This window comes from Trachinotus anak, unplaced genomic scaffold, assembly GCF_046630095.1.
Source record: "Trachinotus anak isolate AG129_WGS33_773 ecotype Australia unplaced genomic scaffold, CSIRO_AGI_Tana_v1 ptg000019l, whole genome shotgun sequence".
Lineage (NCBI taxonomy): Eukaryota > Metazoa > Chordata > Actinopteri > Carangiformes > Carangidae > Trachinotus > Trachinotus anak.
The window spans coordinates 10,222,741-10,243,551 of NW_027273870.1; the positions used below are offsets into that span (position 1 = coordinate 10,222,741).

The 20,811-nt window shown below is 40.3% G+C and overlaps 1 protein-coding gene across 2 annotated transcripts; it reads right to left on the minus strand.

The window, feature by feature from the left end:
• Positions 1 to 4,448: 4,448 nt before the first annotated feature.
• On the minus strand, positions 4,449 to 14,435 carry scrn2 (secernin 2). Of its 2 annotated transcripts, none has more exons than XR_011694438.1 (9): positions 14,238 to 14,376; positions 13,426 to 13,588; positions 12,629 to 12,810; positions 11,914 to 12,113; positions 9,877 to 10,092; positions 9,495 to 9,660; positions 6,952 to 7,065; positions 5,325 to 5,481; positions 4,449 to 4,845 (listed from the first exon to the last, which is right to left on the minus strand). XR_011694438.1 is itself a non-coding variant. In XM_071504851.1 (9 exons), the coding sequence occupies exons 2-8, from the start codon at positions 13,585 to 13,587 to the stop codon at positions 5,329 to 5,331; spliced, it is 1,260 nt and encodes a 419-aa protein (XP_071360952.1). In that variant the 5' UTR covers position 13,588; positions 14,238 to 14,435; the 3' UTR covers positions 4,449 to 4,845; positions 5,325 to 5,328. The 2 variants fall into 2 exon arrangements, 1 of the variants encoding a protein (XP_071360952.1); XM_071504851.1 differs by having other exon boundaries at positions 6,952 to 7,132; positions 14,238 to 14,435.
• Positions 14,436 to 20,811: the final 6,376 nt, after the last annotated feature.

Here is a 20,811-nt window from a genome sequence, read left to right on the forward strand (position 1 = left end):
ACATGCCACAGAAAATAAAAGCCAACTCTGCAGATAATGTTTGTTTTTTTTCTTTGTCTTTTGCAGGTTCAGAAAAATGCGAGTAATACTACAAGACTGCAAATGGACACTCAATAGACTATATACTCCAAAGAGTATTTGCTGTGTGCAAGAATATGTATATATAATATGCCTGATGATTTCCTTGTTCTTGTGTTTTAAGAGCCTGCAATCATTAAGGACATGTGCACTGCCATGCAGCACATCGAGGACAACCGGTTCATGTTCATAAGTGGTGTAAAAGGGCCGAAAATGCCTACTCTGAACAAGGAGGACCACCAAAGAACACTGAGGCAGTGCACGGTTTCTCAGTTGACCACATGCACACAGAGGCTTAGACACAGGGAAAGACAGCAGGCCAGCTGTATTTAGGAACACACAGTACTAGTACTATGGTACTATATTCTTTTTTGTAACTACATTTTTTCGAGGGCATTTGTTCTTTGAATTCGATAGAGTTGGACAGCCTCATACTGTAAGTGTTTATTAATTTCACCCAGGTACAAGGAAACCACTGTTACATAAAACAATATTAGACCCCATGCTACTGTGCTAGTATTAAAACTGAGTATGAAAAATAAAAGGACACATTCTGCAGAACAATTGTCCCTGTCAGTGTTTTATTATTATGTATAATGTTTTTATTACTGCTGCATTAATGTGTATGTTGCATTTCACTAATTTCACACTCGCTAATTTTAACTACTTTATATACTGTTGGGTAGTTCAATCTACACTGTTTTGAGTGTCGCTGTCCTGTGAGAACCACATATCTCTTAAGAGGAAATTTAATGATCTCAGCTCTGTTTTCAGCTTTGTCACAATGCATTTTCCAGCTGATTCCAAATGTTTAGTTTAAATAGATTATTTAGTATTTGTATTTAGTATTGATTGTACAGTATGCAAGGCTGCACACACATCACGCAAAAGAGCATGATATCACTATATGTATATATATATATATATATATATGATATCTTATATGTATAAGAAAAATGACAAATGGACAATTCACAAGCAAACGCTGGAAACCATATTCAAACGATGGAAAAAAATTCCACTTGAGGTTTTTTACAGGAGTTATTTCTTCCTAGGTTTATTTAGTTTTTAAGTTGCTGTGACACTATTGTTTATACTGATATTGGACTTTATTTTATGACTGACATTCTGAGTTGATGACATTCATGTTTCTGTTAATGTTTTACATACAACATACAACAATAGCAACCACATCCACAGCCATACAGCATTCGTAGTATGCAGCTGTTAATTTTTTTTTTTTTTTTTTTTTTTTAAAGGAAGTGTATTGGATCAGCAATCAGTATCAACTGATACACTAGAACAGGTATTGTAATTGGTATCAGGAAGGAAAAAAATGGTATCCGTTCTATTTCTATTCTGAACCTACAGGCAACCAGTTCTTTCACAAGGTGCCACTTTCTGCTCACAGTTAAGTTTTTTCACTTTTTTCACTTTTGACGGTTTCATTTTACATCTGGTTCACCCTCTTAATTGATTTTAGTCACTGATGGTCTTCAATTCACAAGTACAAAAAATAATGGAAATTACGCCAAACCAAGAAATAGCCCAGTAGCTGAGTGGGTAGGCTGTGTACTACATGATCACAAGTACTCTTAGCAGGTGAGTCGTCAGTTTGACTCCTGACAGGCTTGACTCTTTCCTGCATGTCATTCCCCTCTCTCTGCCCCTCTCCTATCACAGCATAAATAAGTAAATGTATAAATAAATAAATGCATAAATACAGAAATGAATAAATAAATAAATGCTAAACAACCAAGCAGGACCAAGAGCAGACTACACAGTGTGTGCTCTATTTTTTACATAGACAGTGGCAACCCCACACCACAATGTCCTGCTTCATCCCAAAATTAAAAAAAATAGCTGTGTCCCAATTCAGGGGCCACATCCTTCAGAAGATGCTGTCATAGATCTCAAAGCTGAATGGAAATGAGATGGTCTGGCCTACAGAGGATTTCTGCTTTGCATCCCCACCTGTGCCCTTTGCGTCGCAAAGGGTGGCTCCTGTCACCTAACATTCTCGACACGAAACATTTTTTTAACAAAAACTTGAGGTTCTCAGGCTCTTGGTTTTAACAGTTGTACCGTTAACTGTTTAACTGAGCTGAAAGCCAATACTTACATTTAAAAGTGTAATTCTCAGGCTCTCTTTTCGTGTTGTATGCTTTCATTACGGCATGCAATGAATCTTGGGATAGGTTAGGCCATGAGGGATCCACCCATTGTATCCTTCGTTGCCTTCGAAAAGAAGGCTGCATTTCTAGGCTGCATTTAAAGGAGCCTTCAAAATGGGACAGCGTAGTCGCGCAGCTGAGATGCAACTGGCCTTCAAATGTAGCCGTGGAAGAATGCAGCCCCTAATTGGGACACAGCTAATAACTTACAACTATTTTATTTTGTCTTTGCTGATTTGACCAATCATAAACATACCACATTCAACAAATCTAAGTTTGTTTAAATCTGGTCTGGTCTGGCCATATTAAACTGGATACAGTGGGGAGAGCAGTTACTTTGTTACCATTTCACTTATCACTGCTCAGTTGCTTCTCTGGTTTTAAGGCCCCTGGTTTGAACAGTTGTACTGTTAGGTCCTGCTCTTTGCTCACAATCAGTGATTTTACACAGATGAGAAAAGCCTGGTTTTAGTTTCAGTTATCCATGAGATTTGCTAGATTTATTTAGCTACTTGTAAAATTGTGGTTTTTGAGAGTATTCATTTCCAATCATTTGCATCCATCACCTTCTAGACATAATGGTTTGCTAGTTAGCTGTGTGTGTGTGTGTGTGTGTGTGTGTGTGTTTGTGTTAGCTACCTTAAGTTTTACACATTTCTCTCTCAAAAACAAAAAAGTTTTTAGCGGTTCACTCACCGTGCCATGCTTTGATTGCTCTCTTTCTCTCTCCATGGTACTACTCCTCGGCGTAACCTGACCCCCGACTCAGCCCCCAAAACTGATTTTAAATTCCAAAACTGACATTGCCAATTACATTGTTGTAGCCCATTTAAATAGAAAGTTAGTAGAAAAATATACTGGATTAAGTCCTCCTATTATCACCTATATTGTCCTCCTATTAGGGGGATTGATTGGAGGTGTGTTTAAAGTTAAATAAATTTAGGGTTTATGTATTATTAGATTGTAAGGCTTTAGTTTTAGATAACATAGCTTACAGTCCTAGACAACACTGTGTCCCTATTCAGAGGCTGCAGCTTTGGAAGGCTGCATTTGAAGATTGATTGCGCCTTCTTTTCCTGGGCCCAATCTATCCCAGGATTCATTGCGCGCCAGTTATGAAAGGAAACAACACCAACAGAGGGCAGCTCAGTTCAACAGCTAATGCTACACCTGTTAAAACCAAGAGCCTTAAAACTGCAAGTTTTTGTGAACTCAATGCAGCTATTGACGCAAGGCAAAAATCCTCCGTTTGCTAGAGCATCTCACTTCTGTTCAGCCTTCGCTTTCCTCCAAAGGATGCCGCCCCTGAATTGGGACATGGCTATAGAGTACCCCATTAACAGTAAGTAAGTTCAAATGGGGTCACAAATGTTCAGGGTTTCTCTCAAATGTACTATCATTCAAGAAACAAGAAGCATTAACTTCAGAACAGCAGCTAGACTCGTTTTTAATATTGTATACTATTAGTAGTAACTCAAATACTGCATATTAGTTTGCATTTAATTTCAAGAGAGTCATAGTGAGTGTAATTGTCATCACTTTTGTCACTGCTACATAATACATATATAATACAGTATAATGCTTTTTTTTTAGTGTCCTACCCTGTTATTTCAGTAAAATAATAATAATGTATTCTCCACTACAGAGAAAGCAAGTCAAAATCAATCTGACAATAGCTGAATGATTTCTTGAATAAACTAACCCACAGATTAAGACTCACACAACACACTCCTAATGTTTTTATTAGTTTCTGACTCTGGTAAAGTGGGAAAAACAGTAGAATTCCCCAAAGCTACTATATATCTGAACTATCTCCTTAACCAAATCAAACCCATTAGGGTAATTTACATTTATTGTTCATCCCTATTATTATCATCAACAGTATATTGGACTATACTGATATCTAACATGAGGGATCATAGATAAACCTAACCCTTAGCGGGGCTGGCATACACCATAGTTTAAAAAAGAGCAAAGTAAAAGCTCACACACACAAGCTAGCATTCAAGATTTACACACTTTGGAGGTCGAATTGGTAAATTTCTGTTTTGGAGGAACAACACGCTGTTTTAGCCTGAAAAGAGGACAGTGATAAAAAGATGAATATCACAAGCTTCATGTGGATGAACTCTTATAGTACCAGTGCGTACAGCCACACCACTAGGTGGCCAGAAAGCTTAAAACACATTCAGCACAGACTATGCACATTCTTTATTAGATCTTTCCCTACAGGAAGCCATCAAACAAATGACAACCCATTCATTTGCAACAAGAAACAAAAGGTTAAACAAATGCCATACTTACAGTATTTGTGCAACGTCACACAGCTCTACATAGGTGCCTGTGTAGTCTACATCATTATAATCACTAATGAGGTGAAGTCATTGCTCCCTGGGTGATACAGATGATAAATATGCTCCAATCACATGTGCAGTTTCGACATTTAGTCTGTGTTACTGATGGAATGGTGTCAGGGCATGTGTGTTGTGTGAGTGAGGCAAAGGGCCAATCAGACAAGGAACACAGAGGTTTAAACAGTCTCACGGCCTTCTCCTGCCACTCTGCGAGCACTAAGGATGTCCACCTGAGGGCACTGTAAGAGAAGACAGGTTCACACGGCACATGTTAGGCTTATTTAGCTTTCCTGGAAACTGTCACGATCACACTCCCACACAGGAATATTTCTCGATTAGCATGTGAAGATTGAGAGAAGGCAAAAGCTCTGGAATAGCTGAAGCAGACCAAGAGACATCAGCAATCTGTTGCAATTATCATAGCTTGTTGTTATTGATCTAAAATCCTAACTGTGGAAAAGGCTCACTACCTTGAGGGTCAAAGAACTGTCGGCATGATATGCTAAAAATACACATGCATTCTGTTAAAATGAATTCTCTGTTTTCAGATTTCTGTCTGTCAGCTCAGACTTTAAGATCATCATCTAAATGTGATGACTGATCGATTGCTTTAGTTTCTCTGCTCCAAATTTTTGGTAAATAACAGGAAACTTAACAATCACACACTTTACATTCAGGGACATATACAACACCAAATCCAACTCTTGAAGCCTCCTACCTCCTCACTGGTAAAACTTAATCTCTGTGTCCACGCAATCAAAAAACAAGTCCCCCAGTTCGTCTCCTGGTATCTCTCCACTCAGCATGGCTGAAATCTCACTCAGACACTGTGACTCCAGGTCCCTCAGAATCTCATAGACAGCAAAGCCCTCATCCTGAGACAAAGAGAAAAAGATCAAGTTTAAACCATGTTATGGTGATAACCCTGTACGTAATATGATACATTTAGAAAGAATTGCTTGTGGAGTTAAACTCATACACCTCACATCCTCACATTTTCAGTTCTTATTTTAATATTGTTGTTATTATTGCTTGTTAGTTTTATTATATATGTGTTGAATCTATTCGTTTCTCATCATTTTCATGTAGTCATGTTATTTTCTTGTATGTTCATTTCATATTTTTTATAATTTTGTGATATTTCAGTATTACTTAGGTAGAGCCCCTTGGTCTTTTTGTCTCTCCCTGCACTGTACGTTATTTGTAATAACATACAGTCTTTGTAATAAAGACTAATGTTATTTGTAGTCTTTTTCTGTGTATTTTAAATTGTGCAAAAGTAAATAAAACTAAAAAACAAATCCAGATCCCAATCTTGGCCTTTTGAGAATCCTAGGTCTAATTCAACCAGACGTCTGTAGTGGAGGACGTAGACTTAATAACAGCAATTACACACCGGCTATCACACACCTCCATTTCCTCTTCAAGCTAATCTGGGTTTTAGATTGTCTGGCTGGTCACCAAAAAAACAGCCAATAGTTTTGTCCCAATTTAATTATACATTACAGTAGATACAGTATGAACTACACACTACTTCACGTTTTCACAGCTAGTTTACAAAATAATCATAAAATAAAAAATTATATATATATATATATATATATATATATATATATATATATATATAATATATCAAACAAACTGCAAGTTTGAAATGCCAATGCCAATTAAATTTCACCAGAAGTTTCCTCAGAAGTTAGTAGGGGGCAAAAACAGAATTAAATTAAACAGAATTTATCAACAGAAACATGATCACAAATTAATGATAATATCTCCTGGGTGTGCAAATTAACAACTATTTGCTAACAAGTTTGCCATATCGACTTGAAATATAATGAAATGTCAATTTTATTTTCACAGCTTAATTCCACTGCCCCCAAGAGGCCAAAAAATCTGTTATTTTTCATTTTGTTTGCAAAATACTCAAAATCTTCTTTAATGTGAAGTGACGAATTGGGTTGCGGCAAACTAGATACAACATTAGATGTATATCTGTATACGCTGGTCAATTCACCTCAGTTAATATGTAATACTGTAGCTAAATTCTGATACTGATCAAACAGGACAGGCAGCTGAACAGCTTAAATGATAAATGTCAGTTTCTTTTACATGCCAGAATTCTCATGTTGGTGTTTGGTTGCAGTGTAGTCACGACTGAGACCCTGCTCTCTGACTCTAAATGTGTACTTGTAGTGTGTTTATGTTTAGTCTACACTCATGTCATGTGTCTTGTCTGCGCTAACTGTGAGGTCCTGTCCACTACTGGCAGTGTCTGACCTGTGCTGTGACTTTCCTGTAATTTATCAGCAAAATCTGAATAAGTTCAGCCTCTCAGTAGTGCCCACCGGGTTGGTCTCCATGGTGTTGAGCGCCACTTGGTGAGCCTTGTACAGGTCATGTCTGCGGTCCACCTGGCTCTGAAAGCGAGGCTGCTTCCTGACAGGGTCATCTGGGCCGAACTGTGGGGAGACCACCCTCAGCACTGGAGTAGAACAGTCCGAGAAGATAAAAGGCTTGAATATAGACCTACCAGGGTACAGGTGGGGTGGGTTAATCGGGAAAGGAACAGGAAAGAGAGAAATGCAGACTAAGAAACTTCGACCGCAAGTAGAGACAGAATGTAGGAAAAGTAGAGATGAGGTGGGAAAGAATACTGGGGTCTCAACACTTTCATAAGCAATGTGTCCTTCATGATTTTTGTACGATGTTTAATCTGTTGCAAACTAATTTTGCTTTTAGTATTCCTGGAAATCTGTGTGTTTTCAATCTTTGCAACAATGATAATCAGTTGTAAGCCCTTAATCAAAGTTATGAGTTTTTTTTTCTTGACCTTTCATTTATCTGTCTAATTAGCTATTACTGCCCACGCTAACAACTTTGTTTCTAAAGCAATAAAGGTAGGTTATATAAAGGTTTTTCTATTGCTACATCTGTTTACTTACCTGTCTTGCCAATAGCTTAAGCCGCCATTGCATTTACAATAAAAGAGGTTATAATTTGCCCTCTGAGCAGCACTGCTTCCTGCTATGGCAAGTGGATTTAACATCTAATGGCTAAATTTGACTATGAATGAACATTACAGATATCAACAACATAATTTTGACTGGTCATAATTACATTTTGACTAGTCAAAATCACAGTTAGAGATAACTGTAATTTAGTTTTGGCTAGTCAGAATGACAGTTAGAGATATCTGTAATTCAATTTTGCAAAGCTGAATTACAGATATCTCAAACGTCCTTTTTATCCTTCAGAATTGTGGTGCCTATTTTGCCCAGCAAAGACATAATTTGAACAGTGTTAGCAGAAGAAATGGCAGTTGTTGTGTCTTGTTCAGGCTGCTCAGACATGGCTGTAAAACCGTATGAATAGCAAGCTGCTCCTGCCTATGGCAAGCCCCTCCACCTACTTGATGTAATTTCTGATGTATTTACAGATATCTCTAAGCCTATTTCAAGATATCTGTAATTACATTTTGACTAGGCAGAATGAACATTTAAGATATCTCCGGTATGAGATATCTCTAATCAAAATTCATTTGAAGATATCTATAACCTGATAAAAGATATCCACAACTAAATTATGACTATCCACAAGTCCAGTTTGAGATATCTACAACATCATTTTGACTAGTCACAATTCAGTTCAAGAAGATCTTGAACTAGAATTATGACTAGTCAGAATTGAATTGTAGATATCTCAAACTGGAATTATGGATAGTCATAACTTAGTTGCAGTAATCTGTAATGAGAAACCTAATACACATGAATGGAAAAAGTGACGTCATTTATCCTGGGAAGAATGTCATTGTGGATATTTGAAATGTAGATTTTGACTAGGAATTAAGAAGAATTGAATTACAGATATCTGTAATACATATCCAAAGTAGCTATTAAATGTTAAAAGGGCTTGCCATATCCTTCAGGGCAGAGTTGAAACAACAGTAACTCAGTATTGGAAAGTGATGAGACAGGCCGACTGGGCTGAGCTAGCTGGTTTGTATGCTAACTAACAGTAAAAGAAAAGACGTTGGTGTTTCTTTTCACTGCTGAAGACAGCTTCTGGTGAGTAAAGGAATTAATTTTGATGCTGAACTCGTCAACGTTTCTTCTAGACTGGTAAGTAAACTAATGTTAATGCTAATGTTGGCTATATAGCAACAGCAAAATTTACAAATAGCTGCTTTAAAGGTAATGCAATGGGTAACATTTTATTGTACAGCTCTTTAAAAGTCTCCTGCAAAGAACCATGTATTGTACTAATTATGGTGGCTTACATAATTACACAGAGACAAGTTCTCGGTAGATATAGTAAAATCAATTAATTGTCCCTGAAATGCTATAGATGGACCAATAGAACTGCATACATATATATAGTATGAACTAATTGCCAAAACCATGCAACGGGAGTTTAATTTGCCACTGAATGCGACCCATTAATAAGCACAGCAAATCTATAAGCTTTAAGCTTTTTTAGTTTACAGCAGCTGCCTATAGAATGCTGCAGAACACATATACTATATTGTCATATATGCTCATAGAGTACTTTATCAGGAATACCTGTACACTTATCCATGCAATTATCCTATCAGCCAATCATGTGGCAGCAATGCTAAGCATAAAATCTTGCAGAAACAGGTATAGTAGATGTGGCAGACAAAACTGCAGACATTATTCAATGCATTCAGGTCAACATGGAGCAGAATCTCAAATGTGGAATTCATGCTACGAAGAACTGAGGCTGTTTTGAGAGCAAATGGAGGCCAGTGTTAGTATGGTGTTCCTAATAAAGTGCTTTTTGAGTATATGAATATTGCAGTATAAATCGTTTACTTGAGTCTTAACCAGTGTTTATAGTGTAGAGGAATTCTTAGTTTACTCAGACAAACCTGGAGGGGTCTGGGGTGGCAGTGAAGAAGTAGATGCAGGGCAGGCTGGTGTCTCTGGGCAGAATAGATACCATGCTGCCTGTAGTGCAGAAACCTCCAGAATTCATGCAGATGCCACTGGGCTTGTCCCTTAGAATGGACATCATCACCTCTGCCGTGACTGAGCCTGAGACCAGAAACAGGAGAGACACAGAGTTGATGACTTACCGCAGATTTACAAAATGAAAACACTTAAAACTGTTCTTGATGCTGACACCAAATGTAAGTCATGCTCAAATTCAGCCGCACGCACTTTCACAGTCACATTAACAAAGAGTAGTAAAGGAAAAATCCCTGAATGTTCAAAGGCATTCTGGGAAATGAAGCATTGGAGCAGCCTCACCATCATGTTGCTGTAGAAGCTCTGTGCCACCCTTATAGCGCTGTTTGGCCAGCTCCATCCTAGCAGGCGGGTTCTCAGGGCTGAACACCTCAGAGAAGTTGAACTCTCTTTCACCATCCCACCACCCCTGAGCCTGGGCCGTGCTCCGCAGCTCTGGGTGCTCTGCGGAGATCTCAGTGCCAATGGTCAGCTGGTTTGAGATGTTCTTCACACCCTCTGAAAGGAGCAGGAGGCTGTTAGTATGTGGACATGCTTTGCCTGCAACTTCTAGCTGCAGGCAATCACATTAGCCAGAAACATACGGTTTATGTAATGCATGCTTGTGTGCATTTGAATACACACTGAGCAGAGCAGCTTGCAAGGTTTTTCTCCACTTGACAGGGTCAGCCAACTCTGAGCATCTCTTCACTACAATATGAAACATCTATATAAGCTGTGGCTTCATGTTGAAGAATGAACAAAGGCTTTCTTTAGTTTCCCACATTAAAAAGCAAATATAAATCATGTTAAGTATTTCATATTGAATTTGTACCGTCTTGTGTGGTTTAGTGTTAATTTGCTCTTAAAGGCAGATTAAGCAGTCAAACACTCAATGCATAAGTTTGGTCTGGTTTAGCCTTAGTCCCACAGGTGCTTTCAGCCATGCTAGCAGCAAGGTGGTGTGGGCATCAGACCACAATTGTCATCCAAACTGAAGTAACTCAACAACCACTGCATGGATTGCCATGAAATTTTCTACAGACATTCATGGTCCTCATTCATGAGGGCTACTGACACTGGTGACTTTTATTCTAGCACCACAGGCATCTTGCTATCTTTCCAAGACTTTGATTTACGACCAAATACATGCAAACCTAATGGTGTTGTTAGGGCTTTGTGTTAAGCGCTAATTAGCAAGATAAGCATCCTTACATGTTAACCCTAACCCTAACTGACCATGTTAAACACACCTAAACAGTAAGAGTGTCTATAAGCATGTTAGCATGCTGATGTTGGCCTTTGGCTCAAAGCTTACCTGTGCCTAAGTACAGCCTCACAGAGCTGCTAGCATGACATGTAGACTCAGTCTTGTTTAAAGAGCAAACATTACTTAGACATGAGTAAATAGCACATTTACTGGGAACTATTTTCAGCTACTGATAGTGAGTCTTGACTTATATGAGACAAAAGCCGCCCTATCCAAACCTAACCTAAAGGGTTGACTTTAGCAAAAGCAAAAGAGGTATTTGATAGAATCATTGAGCTGTGTCAGTGTTTCGGCTCTTGTTTGTACAATCTACTGTCAGCCTGTAGTCTCTTTGCTCTTTGGAGTATTTGTTTGTGCAGGTTTTTAAAAAGGAACACAGGATATTGCTCATTCGGAACGAGGATAAGGAAAGCAGAAAGGGTGTCATACGCTGTACAGGTTGTAAAGCCCTTTCAGACAATAGTGAGAATTTCTTCGCTTGATAAACAAACTTGACTTGACCCCAGAAGATGATGATGCACACACAGTATGAACATCAAACAACACACAGCCTTGCTAGATACTGTATTTGGATTAGACCTCATTATTTATAATTACCGTCAAACTCTTAGAAGTTTTTTCCTGCACAAATTACTAAAGACATGTTCAAAGGGTACAAACACACACACACACACACAAATGGTGCAAGTTATTAATGCTACGGTGTCCTTTTAGCACAGTCATGTTTTGCACTGATTAAAGTGAGACAGCTGGGTACTGAAATAAGAAATCTGCTAACAAGCAACAGCTCACCTCCAATCTACACAAAATAAATTAACTTGTTGACACAAATAAAACAACACAGCACAAAAGCTACTTCAATGTGAGCAGGCCACAAATCTGAGGTTTTTACAAGTCATGTATTCGGCAACAGGCTTACTGTCACTAAACTGCAGGTACATGTGGTTCTGCTCTTAGTAGTATATACATAAAATTAACAGTTCATCACCTATAGAGGTAAATCTAACTGTCTAGATTATACAAGTATCCTTTGCTCTGTATTCACAGAGTTGTTAACCCTCCATCCTCACCTGTGACTTTCTGTGCCACCCACAGCTTCCCAGCAGTCTCCAATACCCAAGCTTCGTTGCGGTCCACCAGGAGGAAGGTGTTGTGGTAGCTAAAGGACTCCGGATCCTCCTTGCATTGTCCCCCCTGGCCATGCAGCTCCAGTAGGCCAGTGATGACTGTCAGCGCTGCCCAGGCACTGTCACCACGCTCCAGCCCCAGTCTGATGATCACAGGTCATGATGGGTTACTTGAAAATGTAATATATGAGTTTCCTCTTTCAAAGACGTCAGTTATGTTGTTACAGATGTTAGTAAGTTATTTACTAATGGCAAATATTTATTTATCATTTATTTTTATGTTGTTGTTTTTTTTCAATTTATTGTTTGACCATTTAGTCTTTTTCATAAACTACGAAGGTCGGTGGAGTTTGTTGGCAATGTTTACACACTCCTCTGCTATGTGTTATGGAGGAGGGCAACTCCCCATACTGACTGAGTGTGTTTATGCACAGTGATGAACAGATAAGTGCTAACTTCACCAGTACTCACCACACTTGTCATAACATGCTTGTGACAATTTACACATCCTTCTGATCAAAGCCTGCCAGAGTTAATACTTCCACTGAGTATACAATATCCAAACTGTCTTTGATTAGGATGCAGTGAACGGTTGCTCCAACGGCTACAAAGATTATTTTTCCTAATGAATACAGTACGGAAGACTTTTGGTGCTCACCGGACCAGGTCCATACCCAGCAGAGCCTCTCCAGGGGCGACGGGCTCTCGGGTCCAGACTGCCTCATTTCCAATGCAGACTCCCTGGTCATTGGCTCCCATTTCCGCACCCCACATCCAAGCAGGTTTGCTTAGGACGACAGCGTGAGTCTGCTCCACCTGAGGGATCTGGATGTATGTGCACTGCAGAAAAAAGTCATTAAAAAAAGGGACTGAGAATGTTGTTCTTTATACTTAAGTCTATTAGTTCCATTCAGAAAATATAAGTCTGAGAAAAAAGAAATAAGAGCAATAAAAAGAGGAATTCTGTTTTGAGAGCATGTACTTAGGAGTTGTGGGTAGGCCACTGTGTGCAGTATGCAAAATACTACTTGTCTTCCAATTTTGATACAAAAAAATCATTTATATCATCACTGAATGACAGACCGAATTACTTTTCCAGTTTATGTGAAGCTCAGTAAATGATCTGAATAGTTCCACTAACCTTAAAGACAAAATGAACACAAATGAGAGGCCAAAAGGAGGAAGAATTTCATCAGTGACTTCCCCTCAACCATTAACAGGAAGCAACGTTTCTCCATTAAGTCTCTGAGTAAATGTTTAACAATTCTGGTTCAGACTAGAATCTTAGACAGGGTTATTTAGAAGACCAATGCAGTAATACTATCAGGAAACATATGATTAGAATTTTTTGTTTGCTATACATCAGACCCTGGGAGTCTGCAGTGTATCAGTCAACTTATGCATGATGTCTGCTTCAGTGGTTTTGCGGGACCGTGGGAGTCCAGGGCTGTTTACCTCCAGCATTGAGCCTGGAGGGTGAGATGCTGCAGGGTAATGAGCCACCTCCTGCACCTCATCCTGGGGACGGTCCGAGTTCTTCCCAAAAATCACATGGTCATCTCGAGAGCCAGGGGGCAAGGAAACAAAACAATCACATGACATGGGAGCCTCTGCCATCCTGCAAGAAAGGAAACATACCCAGTCAAGTGGGTGGCAAAGAGAAGTCTGGCTGACCCTGGAGGAGGAATTAAAACTGATGAGATGAAATGAGCACAATTCAACACTGATTTAAAACTGATCTTCAGAGTCTGACAATGTGTTTAACATCTAGCACAAGTGCGTGAGCCCACACCCCTTCTGACCATCATGTGCATGTGTGGAGTCAAGCTTTTTGCAAAAAAAAAAAAAAAAAGTCAGCTACAGTCGGTGCACTGCCCATCCCTTTCACGCAGGGATTAGGAGGCAGTCTTGTGCAGGGCGCTTCACTGACTGTAATCTTCACAAATCCGACCGCCACGTTGCTCCATTATCGCTCCCGTCTTGCAATTGCGACAATGAATCGCTTTCAATCCGGAAATTAAGTCGCGGAGAGTACGCTGACAGCAGACGTCGCGGGCTTCGGCAGAGCTCGGTGGGAGATCAGTGTTTATTACAGAGATGAGGCCCTGAGTGAGCGCACACTGTCACCCCCCGTGTCTTCCCGGAGCCGCGACACGCCTGTGCCGCTCCGTGTCGTTCTTACGGTGGTTGAGGACGAGTTTAAAGTCGAGGGCTAATAGTCCGTAAACTAGAGCTAGCCTGCGGATGCTGCTGCGGAAAATGTTTACCTTTTTTTGCAATGGTGCGAGCGGACGGCCGGCGGACTGGAGGCAGGTTGGAGAGACCGCGTCACGTGACCCAGAAATCCAAAGGTCTGTACTTAAAGGTCTCGTCTCGTCTCGTCGCGTCGCGTCTGGTCTCGTCGCGTCTGGCCACAAGCACAGCTCACCGTCTCACTGCGTCCCGTCCACACCTGTGCAAAGCTGCAGCAGGCCGGAGCGATGATGTAGCTCTTCATCATGAGTCTGCTTTGCCCTCGCCTGTTTGCCAGGGCAGCAAAACCGCTGCCAGTACTGATTATGATGCTTATGATGGCATGGTTCATGGGAAATCTCTGCTACATCCTCAGGGCTTTTTTTATAATCTAGTGTTTCTCCTAAAAAAAAGTTAAACGGTGGTTTTTAGTTTGTTTTTTTTTCTACCTTGTAATTGAATGTGTATATAAAAAAAACAACTAATGGTGTTTCACCATGGTTGCTGGTTATCAGCTTCGCTTAAACTCATGATTTCATGTCTGTGTGACTTTAACAGTGAACTGGACAAACCAAAAGGCCTTGAAGGCAGATTTCTCTCATGTGCAGGAGCATCACACTCATGTGCACCCCGAATGACAGGCATGAAAGGGCCCATAAAGACCAAGCCATGGATGATAAACATTTAATGGTTTTTTTTTTTTGTTTGTTTGTTTTTTATTGATGATCCAAAGGCCCACCAATGTGGCGGCCCACCATAATCTCTCATGGTGGCCCATGGTGGCACACAGAAAGCATCTCTCTCTCTCTCTCTCTCTCTTTGCCTCTCTCTCTGACAGAAAATCTCTCTGCCATATTAAAATAAAAAAAAAAGTCAAACAATAAAATAGGATTCAAACCCCAGTCTCTTAAAAGAAAAAACTTTATTTGAACCATTCATCCACTAAGACCTGGCCAACCTGCTTCGTTCACTGTATAGTATCTCACCTGACTCCCTAAAGCATTTCTGACAGGAAGCTTTTTCCAATTAGAATACATTTTTCGATGAAGACGTGACAGTATGTTACATAACCTCCTAATACACAATATACAGTGGGTACCTTGTGGTTAGAGTGCATGGAGAAACACCTGGAAGAAAACATGGCCGCTTTTAATCCTGTTTAGACTGGGGTAATGGTGCACTTCAGCCTCATGTGGCCAAAATGAGTATTACAACAACAAACTAAAATCCCACCAGAAGTTTTCTTTTTCACCTGTTTTCACAGCAGGAAACAAGTCTTTTCACAGATGGAAAAAAGTTAACTTAAAATGATCCTGGTAAAAAAAAAAAACTTCAGAAGGATTATCCTTCTAAAAGAAAGAAAACAATTTAGACTTAGAAAGTGGATCACCAGAGAGTTTTCTCACTTGCCTTCAGGGCTTGCATAGAAATGCTTTTTGGGCCGCAGGGGATTTTTGTAATTGCAACACCGTGAGACAAATTAGCAGCTTGGCTAAGTGGCGGCACCATATCCAGCTCTCTTAATACATCCATGCTGCTGCTACAATTTTGACTCTTCTTGATAAAAAAAACAAAAAAAACCAACAACAAAAAAACTGGGACTATGACTATGTTATATTAACCCTTATTAACCCCATTGGAAGGTCTTTCAACTGAAAAGATAAGAAATATAAAAACAAACATTATATACACATATTCAGGTAAAGTACCTCAAAATTGAAGAAGAAAAAATACAGGACCTAAGAAAATGTACTCAATCACTGCTGATCACAGGTCTCAGACTATGGTACAATTCCTTGACATATAAAATCTCTTGACATACAAAAGCAAAGACTGATAGAAAAAAGTTTCTTGACTTAACCAATAAACGTTCTGACCATTCATTACCAGATATTTATATATTTATATATTTATACTCTTGAGCTTGCTTCATTGAATTAAATCAAAATTGAGAAAGATTTGTGAACTTTTTGCCTCACTTCACTTGCACTTCCAACACAAGTAAAGTTTATAAGAGGTCTTCATGTTTATTTTGCAGACTGAGAGGGTCACAGTTTGTGGCACCATGAAAACCACACTGCACATCACTGTATTTTACCAGCACTCTGGATCACATGGTGGCTAATCAGTGTAATTAAAGTTGGGCAAATTCTTGTGTGTCAGTGGTTTCATCGAGTGGGTGTCTCCCATCACTGGTGTTTCACTGAATTATGTCGCTGACACTTCCTGTCTGTGGGCTCAGTTTTTCTAGACACACACGCTTCCCGACATCGGCCGCCTGCTCATTGCATTGACAAAAATAGTCAGGGATGCTAAATAGTTAATTTACCCAGATTACAAAAAGAGGTATTTGCTAAACTACCTCTGGTGGTATAAGTATGCAAATAGTTTGGGTTTTATTTGTCCAGGTGTTCACAGCATTGAAAATTTAAATTTAAAACATTTAAGACAACATGTCTTTTTCAGACGTAATGTCTGCAATACTCTAGATACTAACAGTTTATATAAGGACTATTTCCTCAGCAGAAAGTAAATTCAGTGGAATCCGCTCACAGTGAGGTCTGTGGTTACATATCAGTTGATTTTTTAATGTCATGGTTTTAAATAACCTGGTTCAAGACCTCTGAATTGCTACATTTCCATTTCTTTCAGCAATTCAAATTGATCCATCGTCGTGCCCACTGCTGGTTATTTGCATGACTGGAAAAACAGCAGAGCCAGTCAGAACTTGAAAATAGCATCCTCATCTGTCTGTATTAGAGCCAGAAAAACTGTGATAAAATACAACCACAAAGACTATGACACCTGTGAAAGTTGACATATCTTTACAGGTAATTGTTAAGTCAACAACAGAAATAATATGACAAACATTAAAGCATAAATCAATATATTTTATAGTAAAAATGGATCAAATAACTACAACATAAATACGTAACATAAAAGGCCATTCAGTTCCACCTGCTTCAGATTTATGGGCTTCTACTTTACTGCTGAGGTTCTCTCTCACCAGCTTTGTTTCCAGCAGCACCATGCAGCTGTTCAGAGGCGCACCATCAGGAGAGGCAAACCAGGCAAATACTTGGGGCCCCCAAGGGGAAAAGGGCCCCCTGATGGGCCCTCATATTTGCACATTTTGCAATGACAATTATAAATCCCCTTAAACTTCCCATAAAGAAACTATACAGTGCACTGCTATTGCCCCAAATACTCTAAAGTGGGGGCCTTGATGATGCATGCTCTAGCTAGCCTACATGTGAGGCATTCAGGGGACATCTCTAAAATGTAGTGTCTGGCAGTAGTCTGGGGGGAGGTAAGTTCCTTGATGGGCTATGACTGACCTCTTTGCCTGAGGCCTTCCTTCCCTGGAGTCTAGGATCGCCACTGCAGTTGTTTCCATGATAAATCTCTAATAAACGCATTGTTACTTCCAAGCACCAAAAGTCAAAGTTAGCAACCATGCTAGTAACATACTGGAGCATTTAGCTGTCGCAGAGCTGACATTTCACTCAGGAGTTGGAACAGACCAAACGGAAGAAAAGAAGAGACCGAATATTGGGCTCACACTTATCAGGTAGCCAGAAACACATCTCCAAATAAATGCCAATGGTCCCCCATGGATGCTGTATGTAACTGTTTGATGATTGCTCCGTCAACTTTATAAGGTGAACAGCCCAGCAGTTCCGGCAGTTCGTTTGGGTCAGCTGTTTAAACTGGTAATGCAGCTCTCTCTTCACTCTTCTTGAACAATGGGTTGACAACATGGGGTCAAACTAACTTTACCTGTGGTTAAAAACAGATCGTCACGGATGCAGCAGTTCAGTTCTGACTCTAATAATGTGAACCAGCCCAGCTGCATTGCAGCAAGTGATTCTAAGTTATTCCCACCCTCCAAACTGCAAATGCTGCCGTCATGTGAGCAACTATTGCTCATTAATAATGCATGCACGTGGGCCCCATTCTTAAAACTGATTCATGCTGCATCTGTCAAGTTTTGATGATGCAATTAGTTTTGTGGAGGCTAATAACAGGTCACACCTGAGCTAAGGAAACGAGGACCAAGCTCGATTCTCCAAAAGTTTTGTGTGTTTTGAGATTGGGCACCTGGGGCCTATTGGTGCTCACTTACACTCAGATTTGTGGAAGGTGTTGAGTTATTTTTTTTTAAGAAGCCCGGTGGTGAGTGGTGTTCCCTCATGGCTCACCAGGACCGCTGAAGGCAACAGGGCTGAATTCTTGAGAGGTTTCTGAGAAGACAACCTGTTACCTGAATAGTGCTCGGCTACCTCCACACCCTCCCTGTCCTTTCATCTCCTGAAGTGTGCTGACAAGCATCGCACATCCTGTCTGCTCTTACACACAAACAGCAAAAACACCAAGAGAAGTAAACACCCACCTGAGCCAAAGGCAGACACACCCAGGAGAGACAGTGAACACATATACAGTACACACACACACACACACAAACAAGTACATACTCACAGCCACAGACAGAGTGAAACTACACAGGCGAGTGAAAAACAAACCTTGTAAGTGCACAAATACATCAAATAACATTGACAACAGTTGCACTGAATAATGAAGTGATGGAAAATGATTTAGATCACAGATTGAGTTTTCAAGTAAAGTCAAAAACAAGTTCAGATTTTGTTTTTACAATAGAAACGTAATATTGTTAGATATTTAACATCTGTTTCAGGTTAACAAAAATGGCAACAGTGTTAGCCAAAAAATTTAAATGACATACTGTATGTCTGGGTCTGTTCTTCTACAAATGGGTGCAAATAAGACGGTGTAAACCACACAAAGATTTCATCAACTTATCAACACTGTGTCTCCACACCATGATATATACTGAGTTGTGTGGACACACACACACACACACTGTGCTAAGCTGAGAGCCTCTCCTAAAGTCACGCAGGCGGTGTGGCCCAGTTTGTAAGCCCTGCCATGTGAAGTGGAGGGCTGGCCAGAGGAAGATGAGGGGTGTTAAGGGACGGAAACAGCTGGTGAGAAGCCCAGAGGATATTAATCTGAGGGGGGAGACAGGATGGCAGGCCATCTAATAAAGCATGGTATTACTGCTGCAAAGGTGTGTGTGTGTGTGTGTGTGTCTGTCTGTCTGTCTGTCTGTCTGTCTGTCTGTCTTCCTGGAGGATTACTGGTGAGCTAGAAAAAAATGTTGGGCGTCCGTGTCCATCTGACTACAACCAACTTTATGCTGTAAATCTAAATAAAGTTCCCACATCTTATACCAAACCTGAGGACATTTCTGAGTTAGTGCTCGGTTCATGGCTGTTAGGAAATCTGTGATCATCTCCACTTCACCAGATAAATCCAGCTACACACACACACACACTCGCACACACACGCTCTCAACACAGTTGGGGTGGGGGGGGGTGGGGGGGGGGGGGGGGGGTGGGGGGGGGGGGGGGGGTTGAAAATTAGATAAACTGAAGCAATCCAAATTTTCTCTGAGCAATTAAAGTTCCGGTTAAAAGGCAGAGGTGGAAGATGGGAGGGGAAGCTGGGCGGCATCAGTCGCTCAGACAGTAATGACGGCGCCACTGCTGTTTAACAATCAAAGATGGGAGGCGGGGGCTCGCAAGGAAGTCTCTCCTCGAAAAATACAGGTGTTTGGTACAATCAAAGCACTGCTCGCAGAAATGACCGGGTTTGAAGTTGAAAGGGGAGACTGGAGGAGAGGAGGGGGGGGGGTGTTATGGTGAGTGAGTGCCTGTTTGAGAAAAAAAAAAAGTGACTCAGAAGACAACTGTGGGCTGGTCTCTCTTTCAGGATTTTGAATAATTAACAAGGATAAGGAAGCTGACTACTGGGTGCTTACTGTTAACTTTGTTTGGATTTTTTTTCTGCTGCTGGAGGGGAAGTGAGGCTTTAGCCGGCCTAGCTCTGTGGAGGCTGGCATGTTGGCAGGAGGATTTGTCTGGGACAACGGCATGGTTCCCGTGGGACAACAGGCGAGTCAAACCAGCCACAGGCCAGTGAATCAGAATCAGAACCAACTTTATATGATGCATACTTGTATACAAAACACACGTCTTTTAAGGAAAGATTCGAGTTGTACACACAGAAATATTCTCACACACAAACTGTGAGCTCCAGAGTTCAGACCGATTTCTCACAAAAACTATTTTAACCTTCAGGGAAACCAAAACAAAAGCACCAAAACTTGTTCCTGACTAATTACTGTAATTAAATATACAATAGATGCTAACAAGCAGTGGTGCAGTATGTTTGGGGGAGTGTGCAACATGGGTAAATAGCTACAGGAATATATCAAGTCAGACCCATTTCCAGCCATTAAGAAACAGTTCAACATTTTGTGCTTTCTTGCCAAAAGTTAAAAGGAGGTTACTACCACTCTCATATCTGTCCATTACATATAAAGCTACCACCAGTAGCTGATTATCTTAGATTAGCACAAAGAGTGGGGAAATCCACCTACCTGCACCTCTGAAGCTCGCTTATTAACATGTTATGTCTTGTTTGTTTAAGACAGAAACAAATATAACTCATGGTCCACTCACTTCATCCACATCTCATCTCTCCCTCTTCTCATGGTGTTTGTTCAGTTCAGCCATTCAATAATTC

Excerpts from the sequence above, each read along its gene's own strand:
- scrn2 (XM_071504851.1), bottom strand. The coding sequence starts at position 13,587 with ATGGCAGAGGCTCCCATGTCATGTGATTGTTTTGTTTCCTTGCCCCCT. Across the intron at positions 12,811-13,425 it reads CTCCAGGCTCAATGCTGGAG|TGCACATACATCCAGATCCC; the intron begins GTAAACAGCCCT and ends TTTTTTCTGCAG. Across the intron at positions 9,661-9,876 it reads GCTTCTACAGCAACATGATG|GCTCAGTCACGGCAGAGGTG; the intron begins GTGAGGCTGCTC and ends TTCTGGTCTCAG.